The following is a 25,475-nucleotide window of genomic DNA, read 5'->3' as shown; positions in this document are numbered from 1 at the left end:
TGCACCTTCAGTAAGATTGCACACAACACCAACTTGAGGGGTAGGGTTGATCTATTTGAGGATAGGAAGTCTTAGGATCTAGGCAAGCTGGATAGACAGGCTGAGGCCAATTGTATGAGGTGTAACAAGGAAGTACCAGGTCCTGCTCTCAGGTGACAAACCCCCCATGAATGCTACTGGCTTAGGGAAGTGTGGCTGGAAAGCTCTCTGAAACAAAATAACCCAGGAATGTCGATCAATAGCTGGCTGAACATGAGCCAGCAGTGTGCCTAGGTGGCCAAGAGGGCCAATAGCATCCTGACTTGTATCAGGAATAGTGTGGCCAGTGTCCCTCTCTACTTGGCACTGGTAAGACCACACCTCAAATAGAGTGTTCAGTTTTGGGCCCCTCACTACAAGGAAGATATTGAGGTTCTGGAGCACATCCAAAGAAGAGCAAAGTTGGCAAAGCATCTAGAGAACATCTCATGAGGAGTGGCTGAGGGAACTGGGGCTGTTTAGCCTGGGAAAAGGAAGCCATAGTAAGGTGAGTTTTAGTCTCTTCTCCCAAGTAACAAGTGATAGGGCAAGACAAAAGGGCCTCAAGTTGCACCAGGGGAAGTTTAGGTTGGAAATTCTGAAAAAGTCTTTCACCGAAAGAGTTGGCAAGCATTGGAACAGGGAAGTGGTGGCTGTGTCACCATCCCTGGAGGTACGTAAAAGATGTAGACATGATGCTTAGGGACATGGTTTAGTGGTGGACTTGGCAGTGTTAGGAAAGATCTGTGTGTCCAGCCCTTAAACCTACCTAAACAATTCTATGAAAAATCAGATGCTCTATAGGATGATTTGGTTCTTTTTTAAAAGCAATAATCATCCCAAACCAGAAAATGTCTTGGTGTTGGCCTCTAAGATCACCAGAGGCCCCTTCCAACCCCTGTGATCCTGTAATCCTGTGAAACTGGAACTATAGTTTATCTAGCAGGGCCTGGATCCAAGGCTGCATAAAGCTGTGACCATGACCATCAGGGCTGCAACTCTAAAGACCATTTCAGTAATGGGAATCTTTCTCAGCCACTAGTCCAGTGACTGGGGCACACAGGGACCCCCTATAAGACAATGGCAACTTTTTCATCTGGACCATTTCCATCAGTAACAGCACTTGGGTAAGCTACAATTACATTATTGTGAACATTCTGATCCTCAATGAGAGTTTGGTGGCCAGCTCTTACTTCAGCATCTAATTTTGAGCAGCTGAGGCACTGATCTTTTAGAAAGGCAAACCACCCTTCAGAACAGAGGAACTGTTAAAGGATAGCATAAGGCAGGCAGAAGAAAAACATATAAATATTACTGTGCTCTATATAAATTTGTCCAGCTGTTTATGATAAATGTTCTCTTACTCTATTCTTTCCTGTTCTCATTTCCTCCCCTGCTTTCTAATAGCAGAAAATAAAATTGTGCAAGTCCTTGCTTTCATTACATGCAGCACCTGCTGCCTGGCCTGAAACAGATGTCTAAAGCATCATTAGGCAATTATTTCTCTAGCCTTTTTCAGTGGGACTAATTTCAGACATCCTTGTGCTAAATCTTCCTCCTTTACCTTCCTCTGCATTTCTCATCCTTTCCTACATCCAGAATACCAACGAAAACTTCTATCAGTTTGCTTCTGTTTTGTTTGTCCTGAATTGCTGCACTCACAGGATGACAAACTACAACTACTTTGAACCAAAAATTAAGGTCAAGATATTTTATTGGGGCAAAGCAAAAAAAAAAAGACAAGGTGGGAAAGACAACCATGAGAGAGTATTAGCAGTGCAGGCAGTAGTTTCAGAACACCAGCTGGACTTGTTACAGCTCTGGGAGTTTTGTGGACATTGCAACAAAGAAGAGTTTCACACACACGTGAGGACAACTCCTATGTGCCCAATGTGAATGACTTAAATATTGGCAATAGGGGGAAAGAAAACCAACTCCAAGTATCTTTCTAGTTTTCCTACCACCTTTGTACCTGGCCAAGAAAAGTACATGTTGGAAGCAGGTAGGCTTGCAGGGCTTGCACAACTCTATTGTTGGGGAGAAGATATTTGAGAGAACCTATTCCTCCCTCCTATTTCCAGTTATCACTGTAATATTTGGATGAGGTCTCCACACCTGGAAGAGATAATGGACTTTCCAGGTCAGTAAGAGACTTAGGGCACATGCTTCCTGCAATCACATTGGCTGTTAGGTGGTGATGCATTTGCAATTTGTCTTACCTTGCTCACAGCAGATGTGGGATGACCTCCCTGTCACTTCCCTGTCTGCTTGACTTTCAACTTGGTTGGAATTAAAAAGCAGAACAAAGAACTATCTTGTCTCAAGCCTCAATCTTCTGTGGAAGCAGTGGCTTAGCTGCAGCCACTCCTCCAGCTTTCAAGCAAGACAAGCAGATATTTTGGCATTTACATGTTTGTAGATTCACAGCCTGTTGATCACAGGCTGAGGTGGCAAAGAGCTCCAGTTGTAGCTGGTAAGGAAGAAACATTTATTCTTCCAATCAAAAATAAAAATAAAAGAGGCAAGCCAAAACAAGAGCTGTAGGACATGTTGTGCCAGGTTAATTGGCACCACACCGTTTAGTGGTTCACACTTGCTGAAAATACTTCCTTTAGGATATTTCTTTCTCTAGCAAATTCCTGCTTGTGTTATGCTCAGGCAACATTTTTAATCTGGGCTGGTTTCATCTTGTAAATTACTGTGACTAGGTTAGTAGAGCCTCCAACTGTGCATTTAAAAGATGCTAGTGGGAACAGGCTGGTGGCATCCCAAACAACGTTACTCAACTTTGTTGAGTCAACTGATCTCCATGCTGTAAGTTTACCAGATATTAACAGTTTGAGTTGCAGTTTCCTATCACAAATGGCTTGGGGTGATCTCTATGAGCAAACTTCAGGAAAAGCCATCCAGTCATTTTGTAACAGACCGCTGGAGAACAAGTACCTCTTGTGGCAGCTGAAGTTACTGAAATCATAAAGCCAAGTTCCTTAGGACTGTCTTCTGTGGTTTCTCTCCTGTTATATGACTGTGTCTCTTCCTTCCTCTTAATAGAGGCACTACTTCAGGCTTTCTTGTGTCAGTGCATTCATCTTCTAAAAATGTGTGATATGGTAACAGTTCAGGGTCCTTAATCCCTCTTAACCAGCCAACAGATTACAAAGTTACTTGGGGTGGTGGGACAAAAGTTGACAAACACCCAGACACACAGTATAAGCAGAGTATAATCAGACATTCTCAGGAAAAAAAAACCACACACAACAAACAAACAGCAAATGAAAACAAGTAGGCTAAAAGAAGATACACTAACTAGCTGACACAAATTGCAATGAAATCTGCAAGGACATGAAAGTGACAGGGAGAGGGAGACAGCTTCTGTCAGGGGCCCAAGATGTGCTTGCTCAGGTCTAGGAAAGACAAGTGATTTATTTTATAATTATATTTACTTTATACTTGGATATCCACAAGAAAACCGCCACAAGAATCTGAGGGAGCTACAGGGTCTGTGGGAGGGTGGAGTGGGAAAAAAAACCCACAAGTGTCCTGAAATTGCAGCTTTTTCCTGCTGCAAATCACAAGGAAGGTCAAGAATGAAGTGGGGGATATCTGCCTATTCTGATGCCTAGACAAGGAGCAAACTACAGCCTGCTAGAATCAGAAGGGGCTGTGAACACTGCCAGGCCAGTTAAGCAACAGGGTTATACTGAAAGTTGCAATTGCCAGATGCTGACAAGGACATCTGTTTGAAAAGAAAAAGGGAATCAAGTAGAGAGAAAGGAGGTTGGACCAGAATCTGTGGGGCAGAGATGAACCATAAGACTGTGAATGAAATGAGGGTCTTGAGAAATGACAGTTAAAGGAGAGAGTAGAAATAGATGAAAGAAATTAGAGGTAGGTCTTTGTGTCTGATAGGGCATATTGCTGGGAATGAAACCCAAGATCCCTGGCTCAGCATTTTCCTGCTGCCAACAAACATGCACAAAAATTACTCTGTAATCCTGGGGCTCCAGGAGTATAGCAGCCAATTATAATTATTCTTTTATCTTTGCAGCTGTAGGCTTGGGGCTGGAAACTGTGCTGAAGGACAGCAATAAAGAATGTAGTGCCACACTAACACAAAGTTTCAAAATTCAGATTGCCCACGGGACCTGAACTTGCTCCCTTTCCCATCTAAAGGTAGTATAAAGATACAAAATTTTGCTAGGTACAGATTCAGCTTACTCCCAAAGGAAACCAAAGTGCATTTCTTTGACAAGCAGATTTTCAGTACTTTGTCTCCTAATTCTCCGTGTTGCTCCATGCCTCACTGGCTGCTCGCTGAGGAATTCTCTTCTGAATAATGAATTAGCAACTCCTCCTACTTATGGTGTTCATCACTAGAATACACAAGTATGGACAGATACACAAAAGCAACAGCTCTCAGCCATGTAGCCAGTCGTTAACGCTTTCATTTTTCACTTCAAAAGACAAGCTTAACTTCCCGGGTAGCTTGTGTAAAACGCGTACCATGGGTACAAACTTACAACCCAATTGTTTGAGAGTAAGAACACTCAGAACATTCACCTGGATTCTTATTTTTAGGAAGTCATCAAAAAAAAAAAATCATGAGAGGGAGCAGGATAGCTGTAAAAATATTGGATACAAATGGAAACAAAGACTTCATAGGACCTGGAGAGCAGAAAGACAAAGACAGGCAAAGGGATATGCTTGGAAAGAGGCAAAGCAAGCAAGCTATTTGCCAAAGTGTGGCTTGGGTTAGAACTAAGTCCCACTGCAGCACCTATCCATTCACCCTCTCCCACAGAGCCACAAAATTCTTGTGTAACAGCTCCCACTGACATATCTTGAGAGCTTTTAATGACTAACCTTGAGAAAAACTGAGGGTTAAGCCCCTACAGATGAAGCTGGTTTCCCCCCAGTTTATAGAAGAGGGAACTGAGGCATGAAGGAAGCTCATCTCTTCTCTCACCTAAGCAGATGGCAAATTTGTTTCCTCACCAGAACAGCCATCCCCTTGTATTTTACTAAAAGCAAATATTAAGATTCTTTGGTAATTTTTGTTCTCAGGTGCTGCAATTCCACGGAAACATATCTTAAGGTAAGAGAAAAATGCTGACAGCTTTTAAAGACTCCATTTTACTTACCTGCTTTTTATGGCCATAATCGTTTCTATGGAAACTGGAATTGGCCTTGAAGCAGCCCTACAACATGAATTCTGACTTGTCTTTTCTACATTAAAGTGCCACCTTCAAAGTCCTTTAATAAACCAGTAATAATTGTGTTGCCTAACAAGTTTTCAAATTAAACAAAACAATAAAGGGTGCTTTCACCAAATATTCTGCACAATCTTCTGTAGGTGGGGTCTAAGAATTTTAACAGTGTGCATGATATGACTCTCTTGGTTAAGGATATGATCTTTAAACAGAGAGACAGTTTATTAGCAGTAAAAGCCCTAGTGTATGTAGGTAGACTTACATAAAGGTGACTTATACCAATATGGGTATGTCTAGACTGCTGTCACAGAAGCATACTGTAGAGATACTGAATAAATAGGTAAAACCACCTAGTAAGCTCTGTGCTCCCACAGCTACCCAGGCTACTTCTGTGCAGGAATATGCATACGGTATTCCCTGTAGGTACAAGAGAGGGAATGAACTCGAGTAAGGGTTAGTCTGTGTTGGGTGGCTACTGGGGGAAAAAAATAAAACACAAAAGCTTAAGGTACAACTGGGTACAGTTATTCAGAATTAGAATCTGTGTAATTTGTTAATAGTAACATAACCTTTTCCTTTTGTAAGAACTGTAGGCTCCCTTGTGTTCATTCACATTAATTCCCTAAATTAACTCAAGTGAGAAAAATCATTTTCTTGTTCTTGGAGAGCAACCTCTGACAGATTACACCCTCCATGATGAGAGCCCAGCAGAGTGAGCAATGACCAACTTTAACACTTCAAGGCTAGGTTCTTTCCAGAGTCACTTATTTGTCTTTCCTGGGATAAGTTCCTCCCACCTCATCTCCAGCTTTACAGTTGCTTTCAAATTGCAGCAGGGGCAGGACCGGGAAGGCAAACGCTTTGTGTCTGCATCGACCTCCAATGCATATTAAAATAGGTGGCATGGGGTTTCACACAGAAACACACTTCAACCACAGGAAATGAAGCATCAAAGTTGGAAGCAACCCCTTAGGAATTGCATATATGACTATACAAGCTGCATAGGACAAAGATGCAATACCATTTCAGTATGAATTTTTAAGACACCCTAAAGAGAAACACAATCTCCAGACTATCTTTTCCTCCACTATTTAGTTCCTCCAAAAATTCATCCAGCCCACAAACATTTCTTGGATACCTTCAGGACAACCAGGATCTTCCCTTCTTCTACTCTGAGAGAGATCACCTTTCCCATTAACCTAGTTGTGTTCTTTTAACCCTTTCCCAGCAAAATCAGCTTTTGCCAATACAGAACATTTCAAGAAAACAGCCAAGCCAGTCTCTTAAATGAGATACCATGCTCTTCAGTATGGTTCAAGACACCACTTATTTCCCCTAAAATATTCTCAAACTCATACTAAGTATAGAATAAAATAAACCAGGTTGGAAGAGACCTCCAAGATCATCACATCCCACCTATCATCCAACCCATCTAATCAACTAAACCATGTATCCAAGCACCCTGTCAAGTCTCCTCCTGAACACCTCCAATGATGGTGACTCCACCACCTCTCCAGGCAGCCCATTTCAATGGGCAATCATTCTCTCTGTGTAGAACTTCTTCCTAACCTCCAGCCTAAACCTCCCCTGGTGCAGCTTGAGACTGTGTCCTCTTGTTCTGGTGCTGGTTGCTTGGGAGAAGAGACCAACTGGACATGTTCCAGTGAGTCAACTTCTTTCTTAAGGTAGGCAACCCATCCACAATCAAGCAGCAACATACAGTGAACCTCTGAAGTGAGTGCGAATTTAGGAAAATATTCCAAATGTTTCTTACATAGATAACCTTTGTTTTTAAACATTACTTCAAACTGATCAGCAATCACAACAGGAATCTCAAAATGAAATTTGCCCTGTGGCAAAACAGGTCTTTTCATTAGCATAAATTGAAGTTGCAATTCCTCTCAATACCACTTCACTCAGAATCTGGACTTCTCTCCCTGATTTCCAGAGATGTTGTGGGGGGTGGGTAGGCAAGGGATGAGAAGGATACTATAATTCTTTCTTAACCCTCTTTATTTCCTTCTGCACAGGTACATCTTTTCAGCACTTGTTCAGTAAGACCTGATTTGGAAGGTACCAACTCAAAACAGAACAGCAACGCTAGAAGTAGGAATGCCTGCAGGGAAATTGAGCCCTGCAGCAAGTAAGTAATCTACAGCAAAAGAATGATTCATACATAGTTTTCCACTATGGATAAATGTACCACCTCTTTAAGGCCAGAGTTTTCCACAGGCCTCTGAATATAAATGCCAAATATTCTGTCATGCCTTTCTGTTAGCCTGTATCTCACTGCAGCCAGGGCTTGGAATGAGGCATACATTATAACAACAAACCAGAGACCTGGCACATGGGGCTACTCACTGGCTTTCCTCATGTGTATGGTTTATTTTTCCCTGCTATATCAATCCTTATAGGGCTTTACCACTACATCTGCCTCCTGGGAGTCTGCTGTTTCAACTGTTTCAGGAAAGGTGCAGAGGAAAGAGGACAGATACATTCAATCCTTTCTACTCTATTCCAGTTAAAGGTCTCACCTCCACACCATTAGATAGATTAATTAAACAGACAAGACCCTGCAGCAGCAAGTCTTTTCTAAGGATAAATACTGAATACGTCTGGGCTTGGAACTGTGGCATATAATAGAGTTGTAATTATTTCAGATCAAATGTCTTGCAAGGTAACCTTCCTCAGGCCAGTGCTATTCAGATGACTTCTCTAGAAATGGACAAAAGCAGCATTTGAAGAATGTTCTCCCCGCCCCCCTTTAGTTCATACCAGGCGTTATCAGCTTTTCAGGGTCACACAACATATCCTCCTTCCCTTCTTTATCCTGAGTGGATCAGAATGAATATATCTTATCTTCTCTCTTTAAAAGGCAATATAATATCCTTCCATACTGCTGACAATGTCACTTTTATACTCAAGCAGTTCCACGACACGATGCATCACTGCTTCGGTCAGAGAGGGGTTGTAGCTCTGCCTAACACACGTCAGAACATGAAGAAAATGACAGCCTTTTTCAGCATCTGCAGGAAAAAAAAATACATTAAAAAAGCATCCAGGAATGAAGGAAAGACTTCAGCCTAATTGCCTCTTTTTATTGATTACTATTCAGATTAGCCATAAATAAACTGTACAGCTATCTTGGAGGAAGAATACCCTAGGTAGTAAAGCAGGGGTGATGAGGATAACAGTACCTCCACTGTCCACCTATGTGAGCCATCCACTTTCTGCAACTTCAGGAGAAACCAAGTGAAAATCCTTTTGCTCATATTCAACTTCAAAACTCTCCAGAACAGAAGGAAGGTCTGTGACCAGGACCTGTAACTGCTTGCCCAATGCTGCCATCTTGTGGAAAATCTGATGCAGTGCAGCTTTCATTAACCTAGCAATGCAATCCCAACACCTGCACGTCAGACTACATGAACAATTACACAACTAGCAAGTCAAAGAACTTTTTTATTCAGTTTTATCTCCTCCTCAGAGAAGTGAACCATGAAAATATATGAGAGAATGCAAATGTGAAAACGACCTCTTTTCCTAGAGGTCAAGCCAAAGACAAAAGTCCTTAACAGCTTCAATATTGCTTAAAACTCAGCTGTCCCAGCCAACATATCACAGTATCACAGTATCTCTAAGGTTGGAAGAGACCTCGAGGATCACAGAGTCTAATCTGTCACCACAGACCTCATGACTAGACCATGGCACCAAGTGCCACGTCCAGTCTCCTCTTGAACACCTCCAGGGATGGTGACTCCACCACCTCCCTGGGCAGCACATTCCAATGACCAATGACTCTCTCGGCGAAGAACTTTCTCCTCACCACGAGCCTAAACTTCCCCTGGCGATATCCTCCACCAGACCCTATAAACCCATTAATCATCAGAGCTGCCGGTCCCCTGAACTCCACAACGGATTTCTTTCTCTGGCTAATAATGGAAAACTACTATAAATAAGACATAGCAGAACAAATGACTTTCCTCCTCCTCAGCTCTCAGTTCACATCAGGCAAAAGAAGTTTGATAAGGGTACTGAGGAATTGCCAAGGGCCAGAGACATCCCTGTATTTTGGTTTTTCCTGCTCTGAATTTTATTTTTGCCAGTCTCTGTTCTAGAATCATATGAGCCCCAGAACTGCCTTAGAAGCTGTGAGAAAAGTCACTGGTAGAGGAGGCAATGGTGGTTATTGGTCAAAAACAAAACCACCAAAACCAGTTCAGTCTAATTGCTATTAGGCTTTGAATTGGGCAAAGGTATTTCTTCAGAAGTCAGTAATCCAGAGTGATAAAAGACTTTTGTGGCTGGTAGCTAAAAAAAAATGCATCCACCACCCCAGTGACAGATAAGTGCAGAGAACAGAACACCACCTCTAACCTGGTCAAAGTGACTGTTGATTCAAACAAAGTGAGTAGCTGCATTTGCATTAGTCACAGGTTTGTCATAGAAGGTCAAAGTGCCCATCCCTGATCAACAATAACTTAAATCTTGATGAATTAGTGACTCAAGTGTTACTCAACAGCACCATACATATTTTCCTCCTAGATGCTGGTAGAAAATGGCATTTTAGGGTAGCTGCAGGTGTAGACAATCAGTAGGTAACCCAGAAACACTCTCAGTCTACAGCCCATCTTTGCAGAAATATACTCTTTGGAGTGGGGTGATGCTGCCTCTTTCATTGAGATACCAGCCAGTCCACCACCTGAGGAAGGCCAAGCTGTGATTGACTGTCTTGCCTCACCACTAATATCAGAGATTAGAGAGTTTTGGAACAATTACTATTTGCCCACTACAGTCACATCACACAGGGCTCATTCTGACATAAACTTCAAGTTATTCTGTTTTTCCCCTCTCTCTACTATCAACCTCATCTAAGCCTAAAAGCAGAGCAAATCTGTCAAAAAAACCAAAACCAACAAAACCAACATGGAAATAAATTTGTCCTACATCTACTATTTTGTGACTCAGACTGGAGTCAAAATGTACTGTCATCCTTTCCTGGCTTCTTAGGCCTCTAGATAGACCCACAGTACCCTCACAATGAGGGTATTTAAGATCAGGCTGTTTGGGATTACAGAGCCAAGGACAGGGATCGTAACATAAGCATGCTACAGGATCAGGGTTTGTGGAGCTCTGACTAGGCATGCTGAGGATTTTTTTTTAACTTGTACAATAATTTCAGGCAGCTGGGTTGGGCCTGAGAATGTGTCACAACTAAAGCAGCAGGGTGAGGCATTGCCTTGAAAACTGGCAGAGAAGTAACTCAGGTGAGAGAAGAACTTTGTTTACCATAAATCAGTCTTTCTGTCATGGAATATTAATAGTACTCTTGTAAGAAAGTGGGTAGGAATTTCTTGTAAGAGACAAGCAAAAGCCCTTCAGGTACTACCATATTTCTATTTTCCCACTACAAGACTGCTCACTAGTCAAGGCCAAGTAGGTGGCAAAGTGCCATCCCTCCAGCAGAGGGGGTCCTACAGTTACATTGAGCTCTATGCTCTTGCATCATTCAGAGACCATATCCGCAGTACTCTGTCGGGTTTGATTGAAGCTTTTAGCTTTCCTTGTCAAAGTCGTCTGCGGCCAGGAGATTGAAACGGCCCTTCTGAAGGCTAGCAAAGAGACAATGACCTGGAAATTGCCGCCTTCACAACAGGATACTACGTAGGTGGAAAGCGTCAAGAGGAACAAGAGGTTCTGTAAAGCAGTAGCTGTTTTTAACGTGCTCAGTACAGAAAACATGGCTTTGAGGACTCTTCAGTGTCTTTTCCATGACTGATCTACAAGTTTCTCTCTACTGTTGACTCCTCTTGAGCAGGAGAAAGAACTTCAAAACCTCTCTAGAAGTTCTAAGAGTACTTTACCAATGTGATAATGCACAAGAGGGGAGTTAAACACTAGGAAATCACTCAGTGTTGTATGTCAGCTGTATGCAGGTTCCAGCTCTTACCGTGGCACAACGGTATAAAAACCTCAGGTTCTCAGGAGAACAAGCTGGTGTATAAAATGGGCAGAGGAATGATTTTACTCTCAGAGATGTTGTCTGTGATCATGTTAATTGAATAAAAGACAAAAGTGATATGATAACTTGCTGCACTGAAGCAGTCTCAGGCAAATGAGCTCATCTTTACCTGCACACCCAGTAACATTTACTTTCTCTGTCCCTCAAAGCCAGAACTTTTACTTCACATACAAACTGTCTAAAATTTTACTATTGCTAAGGTATCCAGTTGAAAACCCAAAAATAATACTACTTCAGTCAGCCTTTTTGCACTGCAGGATAACCTTAACATACCAGTTCCACATGCATTATTACAGTTATGATAGTATAAGGATAGGAGCAATTAAAGATTATATGCCTTATGTTCCAGTCAGTCATTTATTCTGCACTGAAGTGCATTCTACCCCACAAATAGCTGCACTCCAGCAGCAAGTGATCCCTGCTGACATACTCTGCCCAATGAATTGAAAGAAACTCTGCAGCAATGTACCTGTGTAATTAACAGACATTCAAGTAAAGCACAGGCTATCACTATGGCAATAAGACACAATAGGCTTAAGGGACAGGGATAACTTAGAGGCCGCAGGGGTACATTATCTGAAGAGGATTTTGCTAGACTGAAATCCCTACCTACAAAGAACAACCAACTGAGCTCTACCTGAGCTTAAAAAGTTACCAAGAATATCTTACTGACTTAAGTAAGTTTTATTGTTGACTTAATGGAGGTGGGGTTATCACCTTTCTGTACAGTCACGTTTGTGTCAGCTCCCCTGTGGAAACTGAACTGGCAAGATTTGCAACTTACCCAGAGCACAAAGTAACAGCTGCTAGATGCTGACCTAGCTTCATTACATTTGGTTCCTCCCAAAATCTAAGTATTCTCAAAGATAAAGATCTGAGATAATAGCTGTTTATTTCAGATATTAGAGGTTTGCTTCCTGCTGGCACACCTGCTCTTCTCTCCATGCTCACAGGAAGCTGCTCTTGCACTCCTGCTTATAGCTATACTGATTAGCTACACTAGCAACTCAGCTCAGAGTTCAAGGGTAAGGACAAGAAGTGTATCTAATCCAGCAGGAGTAGGTATTGTCATCAGTATATCAGCACCAGCTTATCAGAGCCCTGATCACACTGCTACTTACGCCTGGGTTTTCGACAGTCTTCTTTAATCACATCAAGGGTCGCTTTAAGCAGCTCCTTATCATGGTCAGTCACCTGGAGAAAACAGAACAAACTAGCAACTTATAATGGTCTATTTCACCATAGATGGCATGGCTGTTGAAAAGCAGTCCAAGACCATGACATATTCTAAACTGATGTCATAGCTTCAGCCTGCATTTTATGCTGACTCAGAGATTAATAATGAACGTTATTATTTTTAGTACCATTAGGAGCAACCATGAGTTGGGATAACACAATTTACTAGGATTCAACCCAAAGGAAGGTGACTGACTCAAGAAAACACCAAGTTTCAACCCACTTCAGTAAAGAGCACTCTCCCAGGTCCCAGGTTTGAGTGTGCTCAGCTGCATTAGCACACAGCTGGCCAAGCCAGCAAACAGACTGCACTTGGAACAGCAGCAGCACTTGTCTGGTGCTGAGTTACAGAAAGAACAGCTGTGGGTGATACAGAGGTAAAAGCATAGTGAAGTAAGCTCAGGATAGGACTTTTGAGTAAACAGATAGTACTTTGATGCCCAGCTTCTCTTTCTGCAACATTTCTACTATTTCTGAAACACTTTTGCTGTTTCTACTCACTGCCTTGACCTCTTTGCAACCATAGCTCAGTTTCTTACATGGTATAAGTCCTTGGAGCTACTAGGCTTCTGGAAAACCACTCCTTCTTCTTGTAGCATGTTTATTGCTTCCTTAAAAGCACTGTGAATCACTTTGGAAGAAGAGTTACTTTTTGATTTCACCTGGGAAGAAAGAAATGAAGCAGATGGTGAGAAATCTCAGCTCAACTAGAGTTACCAGCAAAAGCTCCAGATGCTTTCAAGAGCAAGAGGACTTCAGGCAATTTTGTTACACATTTTTCTTCATTTAGTAATTCACAAATCCTATCTGTTATGTATGAACTAACCAACATCCCTGAGCTTTAAAAGACAAACACACACCAGAAGCTTGTGCTCCTCTTCTTAACTAGTATTTATTTCTTCCCTTCATTTCCAAGTTTCTTACACATGTTCTAGTCATGCTCTTGAGTTTCTCTGCAGCTTCATGAAATTAAAGGACAAAGTGCATGCAGGAATTAAGCCAGATATACAAGATACAGAACAAAGGTTTCAGTTTTAAGAGCAGGTGGGAAATGAGAATATTGTGAAAGAACAGTGTGCCTGGAATGTGCCACATCTGAAGAGATCTAGTTCTGTGCTTGGGACACATCAAAAGGAGTAGGAAAGGTTGAAAATTCAGGGAAAAATATCAAGATTTTGTTTGGAAATACAATAGAGCTACGACAATGGAATGACAGGGAAGCTGAAGGAAATAAAGACTCAGTTGTTAAGAGAAGAAAGTATGGGTATAGAACAGCAAGAACAGGACTTACCTTCTCCATCTCTACCTATCCTACTATATCCTGCTACCTGAGCTGCTCCAGATCCCCAGCTGTTGTGTCCTCATGTGTTGGGAGCACAGCATGCTCCCTATGGTCTTCTCTGACAAGACAGTTAACCCAACAGGCAAGAACCACACCAGAGCAACCAAATCTAGATTTGCCAAGCTTCAGCTATCACCAGAAATGCTCCCATCCTGTTCCAAACATGTCCTGCTTCACTGTCAGAAGCACTCACAGAAGCTCTGGGGGTGAAACAGGCAACTGCTATGCATTAGAATGAATTCAGAAGAATATGTGAAACAGACACCACATTAGCAATGGAAGAATACCTATTCAGAAAACACTCATTTGATCCATTTACAAGTCTCAAGTGACATTCCAACTGCTTTTAAGCCTGGAAGTTGATGTATCTAACTAGGAATAGCTCAGAGATCCAATAGGGATATTAGCATTACCACGCATCACAAGTTTCTCCACCCCCTTCCTCCAGCTAATCCTCAATATTTCAACAGGCATAAATCACACCTCCCTCTGTCCCCCACAACAGCTAACTGTCCTTTTCCACTCAAACTGACAGTCAAAAATAACTGCCTAATAGTTAAAGATAATTAACCCAGAACAATAGCTTTTGTTCTCGGTTCCGTTTTTCTCCTCTTCCAGATCAAAGGACTTAAGTGCCCACACATCTGTCTGTCCCTCTGTCCACCACAGATTTATCTGTTTGAGTAGAACCAGACACTGCTTTTAGTTACAAACTTGACCACACATCTGGACACCATTCCAGTCACAGTGTTAACACTACTATCATGTTTCTATTCATAGTGTCTCTTCTGATGAACTGAAGAAACAAACAAAAAATGTAGCAGAAAGGGTGAGGTGAAGAATGATTTCTCTCATGGAAAAGCACATTCTCATAGCCTATGTAAAATGAAGAGACTTTGCCTCTCACTCAAATGCAGTAATAAATACTCAAGAATCTAAGAAACTGCTAGCAAAGCAACCATCTCTGATCAATTTTTAATGTGAAAGCAAACATTTGGGGAGAAAAAGAAAGAAGATAAAAATATCTCCCAAGAAGCATGATAATTATTCAGTTAGGCTTAACACTGAGATCCCATCAGAAAAGGGAGATAATTAAAAACAGGCTCTGTGTGAACTGACACACAGCTCAGCCTGGATGGATACTGAAACAGAACCACTAAGAATGCAAGTCAAGGCACTGACAACGTGAAGGCAGAGAGGCAGGCTCGGGGATGAGAAAAATAAGTAAGCAGCTGCTACATATCAGCACTCTCATATGTGCTGGAGAGTCTAAAAGAAAGCTCTCCATCATGAAGGACTGCTCCTGGAAAGCAAATAAGGGCTGTGGCCCTCTTCAGGGGCTTTAATATTATCCTGAAATGAGAGGAACGGTTGAGGGCCTTTTTTGCTAGTGTGCCCTAGAAAATGCTTCCTCCTCTCCATCCCTCCCAGTAAAGCAACAATTGAGGAGTTCCTTTGTGAACACAATCTAAAATGACTTAATCCATTCTTTTGGTCCACCCAAAATATCTCCAGCATCTCATCCTGCAAATTCTTAAGTCAATAGTACTTCTTCCTAATACCTTATCACTCTTTTCTGCCAAACCACGACTTCATTTCCCCTGGATGTCGATCCCTTCATCAATGTGTACCTAAAACTTGCGATTTAGCCTGCTGAGCAGAAATCTATGGGAGACTGAACATGGAGCTATACACAGAGAAAGACATCTAGGACTATGAAATCCTATGTAATTTCACATCCTGCTTTTATTTCAGGAGGGGACTGCTTGCATTTGAATAGTTCTAAAGATGTATTGTAGCTGTTAACACAGCTCCTTTTGAGTCACAGCTATTAGCCATCACTTTCACAAGGATTTTCTTCCGGAAATGCATGTATTAGGTACTTTAACTGCTAATCCAAAGCACCAGCAAGACTTGATTCTAGATTTTTAATTTCCTTCTCACAATGTACAGACCACATTTTGCAAAGTGCCACCCTTTGGCATGCCTTAGCATCAGAGTGCACAATTTCATGTCCCCTTAAAGTGCTGACAGCAGGGGACTCCCCTTCTCCCAAATTAAGTCCCTTTCAAATAATTATCACAGTATCACCAAGGTTGAAGAGACCTCAAAGATCATCAAGTCCAACCTGTCACCACAGACCTCATGACTAGACCATGGCACCAAGTGCCATGTCCAATCCCCTCTTGAACCCTTCCAGGGATGGTGACTCCACCACCTCCTCAGGCAGCCCATTCCAAGGGTGAACGACTCTCTCAGTGAAGAACTTTCTCCTCACCTTGAGCCTAAACTTCCCCTGGTGCAGCTTGAGACTGTGTCCTCTTGCTCTGTTGGTGGCTGCTGGAGAAAAGAGACCAACCCCTTCCTGGCTACAACCACCCTTCAGGTAGTTGTAGAGAGCAATGAGGTCTCTCCTGAGCCTCCTCTTCTCCAGGCTAAACAATCCCAGCTCCCTCAACCTCTCCTCATAGGGCTTGCGCTCAAGGCCTCTCCCCAGCCTTGTTGCCCTTCTCTGGACATGTTCAAGTGAAGCTGTACATGCAAACACAGGAGGATGCAAAAATCATTTGCAAAACATATTTGCTCTTCTCACAGGAAGAAGCAGCTATTAAATAACAAATTTACCAGCACTACCCTCCCTCCCAAGCCCAGCCAAGGACTCTGTAGCAAAACCAGCAGAAGAATATATGTTCAGAATTAAGTTGGTATTTTAATCAATATATTCCATCTGATGTGTCTCACACAGCTTAGCAAACTGGTGCTGCGCAATCAGTTATTCTCAGATCTTTAAAACCAAGACAAACTCCCTGTACAATCAATAATAGGTCAAAGAATGAAGTGGTACAGGAATTAGCCTGTTCAAAACACCGAAAGTATGTAACCTTTGGCTCATTATGCATCACAACACACTCTGATGGTGTTAAAAGTTTCCTGGTATAACCACACACGTGATTCTACTCACGGAATTGCCCTTTGCAACTTCTCTTGCAATGTTTAATCCTCAGCTCAGACAGGTGACAATTTCAGTAATAGCAATTCTGGAAATGTCAGTGCTGAAGTCCTATAATAAGCCTTGCAATATGCACATTTAAAGTAGCAGTAAAGCTTGCTCAAGAGCCAGAAAGACATGCCCATAGCAAACACACTGTGTTATGCCTACAGTACAATGTACAGGGTCTATACACTAAGTGTGAACAGCACTGTAAAACTCCCTGCTTTAACTACTTACCACTGCTGACCTTGAGATAATATTCGAATCAAGAAAAGCACACAGTCTGAAAAGCACGACACAACTTAATGTGTCCAAGCTACTGACACATAGAAACTGGAACAGCAACACTAAAATAACACACACTAGAGCTTATACATGGAAGGAGTGCATAAAAATGGTTAATCAAGATTGGCTGGTTGCAAGTCATATTTAATCCACTTGAGAAACTGGATGGATCAAGTTCACATGCAATTTTCTTTAAAAAAAAAAGGAACCAAAGGCTTTGCCAAACATAATTGCCTAAGTCCAGTAAGTACACTCTTTAGGCTCCCTAAGTACAAACTTTTCTGGTTTTGCTTGTAGTCTTCTGTGTGGGTACCCACTCCCTCCAGTCTCAAGTAATTTATTTTAAGGGACAGGGAAAGGCTACAGTTTAGGAATAGAGAAGGCATTAGTTATGGGAAATAAAAATCCACTGTTTAAGTCATAACAGATTTGTTAATCTTTAGTTATTTTTAAAACAACTAAGCTTTCTAGTTCTCTTACCCTTTTCTCTGTAGGTTATGTTTCCTAGTATTTACCTGAGCAGAGGACATGATCTGAGTTCTGCCACATGCAACTGCTAGAGGGAACTCTACTCTGGAGAACCAGAAGACTGCACTGATGGGGAGCCATTAGGAGTGGAACTAGGTATTGGAGGATCTGTATGGCACATGGAGAGTAACTGTGCTCTAGAACACTGGAATCAGGGTTGCTATCTGCTCCTTTTAAGGCACTCAGATAACTTGACCACTGCAGATTCTTCCCTATATGAAGACATATAGATGTCTTTGCAAGGAATCAACACCAAAGGGCAGTAGAGTGAACTGCAATTTCTAAATAAGTATCTGTCCAAATTCCTGGGACATACACTCACACCCCTGCATCAGGGTCAGAAGCAACTATTAATTATCATGATAGCACCTCATGACTGCTAGCACCATTGATGCTACACTGTTTTTGCTGGTTTGTGCTTTTTTGGCTGGGTTTGTGGGGGGGAGTTGTGTGCCTTTCTGTGTTTGCTCTATACCAGTTCCTACTATGAGTGGCTTCAAGTTATTCATCTTGATCTTTCTATAAATGCTGAAATTTAGAAGATGGAAGTTTCCAGCATTAGTCACAATGATCACTACTTCCTTTAATGTAAAGTGTTTAGAAAAATAAATAGCCTGTCCCCTGTTGGATATTCTAGCATCAAAGCTTCATGTCAAAAATGAGAGCAGCTCCTGTTATTGCTTTAAAGCAAGCGTGGATACAGGCAAACAACAAAAAAGCTTTAAAATGCTTTTAATGAAAACAAAAGAAACCACTCTCAAGAAGCAGCTATCAGAAGCAATTCAAGTAGGCTAACAAGAAGAGAGCTGTATTTCATTTTTTATACCTTATCTACAAGGGACTGGGTTTTGTGGTTGGTTTTGGGTTTTTTTTAAAGAATTAAAAAAAACCCTTAGATGTTAACTTTACAGAGCACATCAGAATCAGGCAGTGAAATGACAGCCATGAATTTATTTCTCTACAAAAAGCCAAAAGTAAACAAGTGAGTCACAGCCCTCTAGGTTAAGTTTCAGTTGCCATTGGCAACATGGTAAAAGCCATAACACTAACTTTTGCAGAAATTTACCACTTCACACCAGCTGAGAATCTAGTTTGTAATTTATCCAAACAGCAAAGTAATAAAAAGCTATATTACAAAGGCTATTTTGTTCTGTTTCCCATTCTGCAGCTGACTAAGAGTGTACTACCTCACTGGAAAGTTTCTTAACTGTTTAGTTACACACAACTGCATGTAAACCAATTTCAGCTACATCCCACCTTCTGATCCTTTCAATCATGGCCTTCCACAACTAGGAATTTGTAACAAGAGAACCAAGTTTCAGGGATCACAATCTCTTTTTAAAGATACATCTCTATTAATAGATTGAGCTTCAAATAAAATACAAGACAGACTCTTGTGCTCCCTTCTCCTGATCATTCAAGATCTTGGACACCTGTCCTAAGCAGCTCAAGTGCCTAGAAGGGATCTCCTTTTCTGATACTACTACTGTTTACAGATCTAGACAAGTTAGTGCCAGTTGCAGAGTGTAACTTTACTCAACCTTAATACAAGATAACCTTGAAAACCAGAATTCTCTCACAGGGCTTTCTTCAGTCCAGTTTTCTACGTCTCAAGTGACAAGGTTTCCTCAAGCTCTGTAAAAAAATTCATGCATAAATCTAAAGCACTTCTGGTTGAATCCTCTAAAGGCAGCAGTATCTTGTCCAGTTGTTTATGGCTTTTAAAAAACCCAAACAAGGGCATAGTATTATTTCTCCCCCACTAAACACCTGAAACTGTTATATTCTGTGATTCACTCACCTCCTGACAGCTGGGACTGGGGGGACGCACACCAGCCAGTGACACCAGACTATCAATTGTTTCCAAGTCCTGTTGGTAAAAGGTCTGAATTTTGTTTTCTAAGAGAAAGCCTTTCACTTTCTCATGCAGCACATTGACTGAGAAATTCTGACCCTCCAGGCCACTACAAGGACACACAGAACACATCAAAAGGCAAGAAATCTACCAATAACTTTTTTTAGAACAATTACCTAAAGTTAGTCTGCTAGGTTAAAATGTCTTTTACTGTCCTTAACTCCACCCCCCCACCCCCAAGAATTTAAACCCTTAACTAAACCAGACCATTTTTGTAAGCAATAAACATCAAACTGTTCTTGTTCAATCATTTTCTGCAACAGAACTGCAGTCTCTGAGAAAGTACACTATACCCACCGGAGTCAGCAATGAGCACACAGCTACCCTTAGACTGGATACAGGAATGAGTGTTTGACTCAGTTTATTGAGATTATGTGTTTGTGACTTCATGACAATGACAGCAGAAGTTGAGAGCAGTCTGATGAAATCAGACACATGAAATCAGGCAAGGACCGATTCCTCCTGTAATCTCTTGATTACACCCCTATATCTTGTTCAAAGCTCCAAAGGTTTTTAACTAGATGCAAGAGGTCTGTACACAATACTTTACTTCCTTCCTAATATTCAGTTTAGTTCAGCATCAGATTTTTTTTTTCCCCCACAGATTTTATGGACAGGTATCTCATCTGCAGGTATCACCAATTATTTGAGAGCCAAGCAGGCTGCTACTGTATGCTCATGCAGAATCTAAGCCTCAAGTGGGCCCTCTTTCTCCATAGTTATTACAACAAAAAATAAACAATAATAAACCCACATGCTTTGCCCCAAGAGCAGTCTGGATCCCACGTTTACCTTTTTCCTTCCTCCAAGCCTTGGAAAGGTTTATCATAAACTTCTCTATAGAGACAGGGGAGTTCCAGCATTCTTGAAATCTGAACATCACAGAAATCGTCATCCACCTTATCTGGAGCAGCAAAAAGAACACACATGCTTGGCCAAGACTGCCATACCAATCTTTTAAGCAAGCATACCTGGGGCTTCACATGCCAGCATTAAATTGGCAAATTTTGTTCACTGTTGTTTGTATAGAAACAAAACCACAAAAGCCAATCCTGCTTTTACACTTCACAAGGGGGTAAATGACCTGTTCTGGTGCACTGCAGACTACACTTTTGTCTAACAAGTTGTTTAGTCATAAATTATAATCTTTATTTTACATTTCAGCACTAGATTAAGTTAACACATACCAAGGAGCTTTATTCAGGCCAAAATTAAAGCAATTTAGAGGCTATTTGAATTGCATGGTTCTCCTTTAATGAAACAATGGTGTTATTACCAGTCTTTAAGTGAGTTATATATTCATAAGTCTTCTGTCTGGAAAGAAGGGTTGAATTCTCTCTCAGACTTCAGCTAGAGATGAAAAAAATCTGAGCTATAAAGGGCTTTAAAAGGTAGGCCTCTGCACCAGGGGAATCATTTCAGTATTGTCTTTGAAAGATTTCACTGTAGAAAAACAACTCTTACACAAGAGCACACACATGGCAGAAAGAAGGTTTGTAACTGAAAGGTCCAAGGAGTAAACAGACTGCAAAACTCTGCTGCCCAAAATGCCATCAGATATAGGGGCTGCACCTGCACACAGGTTGGTGCCCAAGTGACTGAAGATGAGGAACATGTCTCAGTGATGCTGCAAAGCCAAAGTTTAGGAGAATCTGCACTTCAGTTGCACAGTGTGCCCACGCGCTGCTCTCTGCTCATGGAATGGAATACATAGGCCACAACAGCAATCATGTCTCCAAAGCAGCTAATACTCTTGATGAAGTATGACATGAAAGGTCACCAACTCCCTTCCCATGGTCTTTAGCTGTTTAGCACAATGAAAAACTGAAGACTAAGTCACTCTCACAGATACCCCACCACTGTATCTGTATTCTTCTACACATGCTAGTCACCTTGTATAGATTTTACAAGAATGACTCATCTACAGGCAATCTAATCACACACATCAGTGTCTTCTAACCTTACACTGCTAAAACAGAAACAGAGATGAAAACCACATTAGAAAAATGAGATGCCAGAAAATAAAGTGGAAATTATTCAGTGAATGACACACAACTCTGATCTTCTCAAATTCAAGACAACTAAGTTACATGTGTCAGATGCATAACACTCACAAAAACATGAAGCCTGAACTTCTCTTTGTTGCCTGTAGGTTCGGATGAGACCTCTGACCCTGATGACATCCCCAAGACTCAGCTTGGTTTTTTGAACAACCATTTTCTGCAGTTTCTTCATCTGTTCGAGCACACTAAGACTGCCAGGTGCGCTTGAGTGACCTGAAAGAAATGAGGGAAAACAGATCAAGCATTAAGGTCAGGATCACTACTGTGTCCAGTTCTGGGCCCCTCAGTTTAGGAAGGATGTTGACTTGCTGGAGCGTGTCCAGAGAAGGGCAACAAAGTTGGTGAGGGGTTTGGAACACAAGCCCTATGAGGAGAGGCTGAGGGAGTTGAGGTTGCTTAGCCTGGAGATGAGGAGGCTCAGGGGAGACCTTATTGCTGTCTACAACTACCTGAAGGGAGGTTGTAGACAGGCAGAGGTTGGTCTCTTCTCCCAGACAACCAGTACCAGAACAAGAGGACACAGTCTCAGGCTGCACCAGGGGAGGTTTAGGCTGGAGGTTAGGAAGAAGTTCTACACAGAGAGAGTGATTGCCCATTGGAATGGGCTGCCCGGGGAGGCGGTGGAGTCACCATCATTGGAGGTGTTCAGGAGGAGACTTGATAGGGTGCTTGGTTGCATGGTTTAGTTGATTAGGTGGTATTGGATGATAGGTTGGACACAATGATCTTGGAGGTCTCTTCCAACCTGGCCTATTCTATTCTATTGCATTCATCCAAATACCTAAGCATAACAGGAGTCATATTACCAAAAAAGGTAGCAGGGTCTACATGTCCTGAGTAGCAAAACTTGTGTGTGATAACACTAGTTTACAGTATTATACTTAAATAGTTCAGCAGGGGAAAGTATAAAAGGGAAGATATACTGATTTGCCATGGAAAATGTCATAGATGAGTTGCAAAACTGAAATTTTAAATTGATTTTGTCATACTATGATAAAAGGAGAAAAGAAAGGTCAGTTGAACCTTTCACATAAAAGAAGAATGAGTCACCTGAGGTGAGGTCAAAAGCATTCAAGTGATGCAATTTGACTTCTACACTGAGGTGAATGCAGCTTGACAGAACTTTGCATTTATGTAACACGCCTCTGTGGGAGAGTAAATTGTTCATGACTTAAAACCTGATTAATAATCCAAGTATCCCTGAACACAATTACAAAGGGCTGGAAGAAACATCATTGTGCCACATGGGAGCTGCTTTCTTTCTATTCAAACACTACTGATGTGCATGTAAAATAAGAACACAAGGCTGGAACAAGCATTCTGGGTCCTCATTCTGTTTCAAGCAGTATTTCATGCAGTTCCTTTAATGAGTTTAAGTTGCTCATTAAAAAATTATTTGATTATGGCCCCCCATTAATTTTCTGGAAAGCTATGCCACATCACCACCATTCTAGAAGTGATTGCTGTCTTTTAGATTCCAGTTGCCACATCATTGCTGTAAGTAAGTAGGAATTATCTGTCGGTATAAATGGGCTTGTTCCACAGGCATCAGATTTGAACTTTTACATCAAGATTTCCTTTCTCCATTCTGTGCTTATATAACACTAAAACTAGCAGATGATGCTTGCAACATTTATTTCAGTAGGAATTGATCAGCTCCACATCAGGATTGTCAACTACATGACCTTTCAAGAGGGTCCAAAGCAAAGAGTATTTTGTACTTTGATAGACGGGAAACTGTAGGAGTAAAAGCAAAGAGAAAGCCATACACCAGTGAATTCTTCTGCTTGAAATGCAGTAATTACTGCACTTAACACACAATTTCAGCACATGTAGAACTTTCTCAAATCATAAAAGACTGCTGGCATACTCCCACTGTGTTTTCATCTACTTTCAAGTTCATCACTGACAGTACGTGAATGAGCAGGAGGAGAATATGAATGCAAACAAAGAAGAGGAAGCCTGAAACTACTGTGTCACAAGGAAGGGTGGAACGTTTATCAGGTTGCTGGTAAATGGATTGACTTTTGTGGCATATGGCAGATATCCAGCCTAGTTCCTCACTAGACAAAAATCACAAAAAGAACTGTAAGAAGAAGATTCTCTGAACAATGTCACAGCATAGAATTGAAATACCATATTACTCAGATAAAGATATTAAAAGGTCCTAACATTGAGGTTTTGCTGCACACCACACAAAAAGTAATATGAAACTCCCCAAATGGCCCAGGCTGTAGGATGTGATGGCTTAAAATTCTAAAGAGAGTTGAATTTGCTCTTCTGCAAGTTTGATCATTTATTAAATTATGTAAGACAGCTATCAGTAAAAATGCAGTGTCAAAAGAAAAATTATTTGATAAATTACCTGATAAAGATGTTTCTTCTACCATGGGATTTTTCCAGCAGATGCAGTTTATAACTCCAGTACTGTCATCCACTGTAAAAGAAAACAACATTTCAAAAAAGTAATTAAGAATTACAGAGTAAGAAAGCAAGTGGTTAAGAAATGATGAGACACAGATATGTAAGGGAGATGATTGCCAAGGATATCTCATTCCAACCAGTCTGAAAGGGAAAGTGGGTGTTCAACCCCTGCAATAATCCCCACAGTCATTACAGTCATGGAATTAGCTCAGCACCAGATACAATGCTTATATACATGGCCCTAAAGTGACAGGTTTATTAAAACAACAACATTCAAGCAAGCACAAATTTAAATATGAGGCTTCAGTACTTCAGTACACATACTGGATACTAAAGGGGTTTAATCACATTGACAAGGTCAGAAGGAAAACCAGTACTGAAAGCTGAAACCAGGCAAATTAAAACAAGAAAGCAGACACAAACCACAGAAACACTGCTGTAATAGTGAGGAAACAGCACTTCAACGCTGGGGAGTACAGTCATGTGACCAGACTAGGAGTGCTGCTACCTCCAGCTGCATTGGTTTCCATGCTAATATTGCGCACAAACTCTGCTGGCCTCTCTCCATACAAGATGCTCCAGAGAGTAAAAAGGCAGCTCCTTTAGCCAGGAAGGACAGAGGACAGCACATACCTGTGGTTCTGCTCTAGGCCAAGAATTCCCAACTTAAAGTATACCTGTTGGTGGCATGCAAGCCACTTCCGTGCCACAAAAGCTGAACACCTCCTCCTAAGCACAGCAGCTACTTAGCTTTTCCTATCTTGTTAATATTCAGTCAGAAGTTTTGCAATTACTGCCCCAGGTACAGCAGTGCAAAGGGCAAAAGAAAAAGACAAAACTCAAGGAAAACTACAAAACTATCATAAGAATATGAAGAGACTGCATATTAGTGGTATGTCTAATAGTCTATAAATAAAAAGGCACTAAATGCCTGTCAAATCACAACAAGGATGCCACTTCATGTCCAGCTAATAGTCCAAGCATCTTGCTCCTTAAATGTAACCATCTCCAGGATTGAGCTTCTGCTCTTCATAAAGTGGAATCTGCAATTTTCTTCTGCTCCTTAAACCAGGTCCATTACTATAGAAGTAACTGCAATGTTTACCAGAAGGTGTTGATTGATACCTGCAGTTGTTTCCTCTGGGAACCACAGAATCAAAGCAAAATGCCTTTGCATTGTCTCACATGTTTTGAAACGATCTCCCTATTTGAGGGGTCCAATTTCAAATCATTGTCTTGCCTTCCTGTTTTCCAGTACCTTAGCTGCACACTCCTAATAAACACCTGTAAGACACAGGCAATTGCAAATTCCATCACAGAAGTATGTGCATCTCATTGCTGTCCCACTATGAGCTGCTGTGTCTGCCACAGCACCATTTATTTTGTATCAGAGCATAATGATCTAGATAGTAGGGTTTTCTCTACTTGGTATACACAAACCCC

At 41.4% G+C, this 25,475-nt stretch overlaps 1 protein-coding gene across 8 annotated transcripts in view; it reads right to left on the bottom strand.

The window, feature by feature from the left end:
- Positions 1-7,164: 7,164 nt before the first annotated feature.
- STN1 (STN1 subunit of CST complex) overlaps positions 7,165-25,475 on the bottom strand; it is a 42,237-nt gene continuing 23,926 nt past the window's right edge. For all 8 annotated transcript variants that reach the window (XM_068139441.1, XM_068139440.1, XM_068139444.1 and 5 more), the window contains 7 exons: positions 23,974-24,045; positions 21,660-21,821; positions 20,338-20,449; positions 19,432-19,594; positions 13,023-13,145; positions 12,369-12,441; positions 7,165-8,254 (listed from right to left, as the gene is read on the bottom strand). In XM_068139441.1, the coding sequence (XP_067995542.1) occupies positions 8,097-8,254; positions 12,369-12,441; positions 13,023-13,145; positions 19,432-19,594; positions 20,338-20,449; positions 21,660-21,821; positions 23,974-24,045 (863 nt within the window). In that variant the 3' untranslated portion in view covers positions 7,165-8,096. The remainder of the gene's footprint in view (positions 8,255-12,368; positions 12,442-13,022; positions 13,146-19,431; positions 19,595-20,337; positions 20,450-21,659; positions 21,822-23,973; positions 24,046-25,475) is intronic.

Source organism: Melanerpes formicivorus, unplaced genomic scaffold (assembly GCF_026170545.1).
Source record: "Melanerpes formicivorus ecotype bairdi unplaced genomic scaffold, bMelFor1.0.p_v2 SCAF_6, whole genome shotgun sequence".
NCBI lineage: Eukaryota > Metazoa > Chordata > Aves > Piciformes > Picidae > Melanerpes > Melanerpes formicivorus.
Note: the sequence above shows the minus strand (reverse complement) of the source record. Positions and strands in the feature narration are given on the sequence as shown.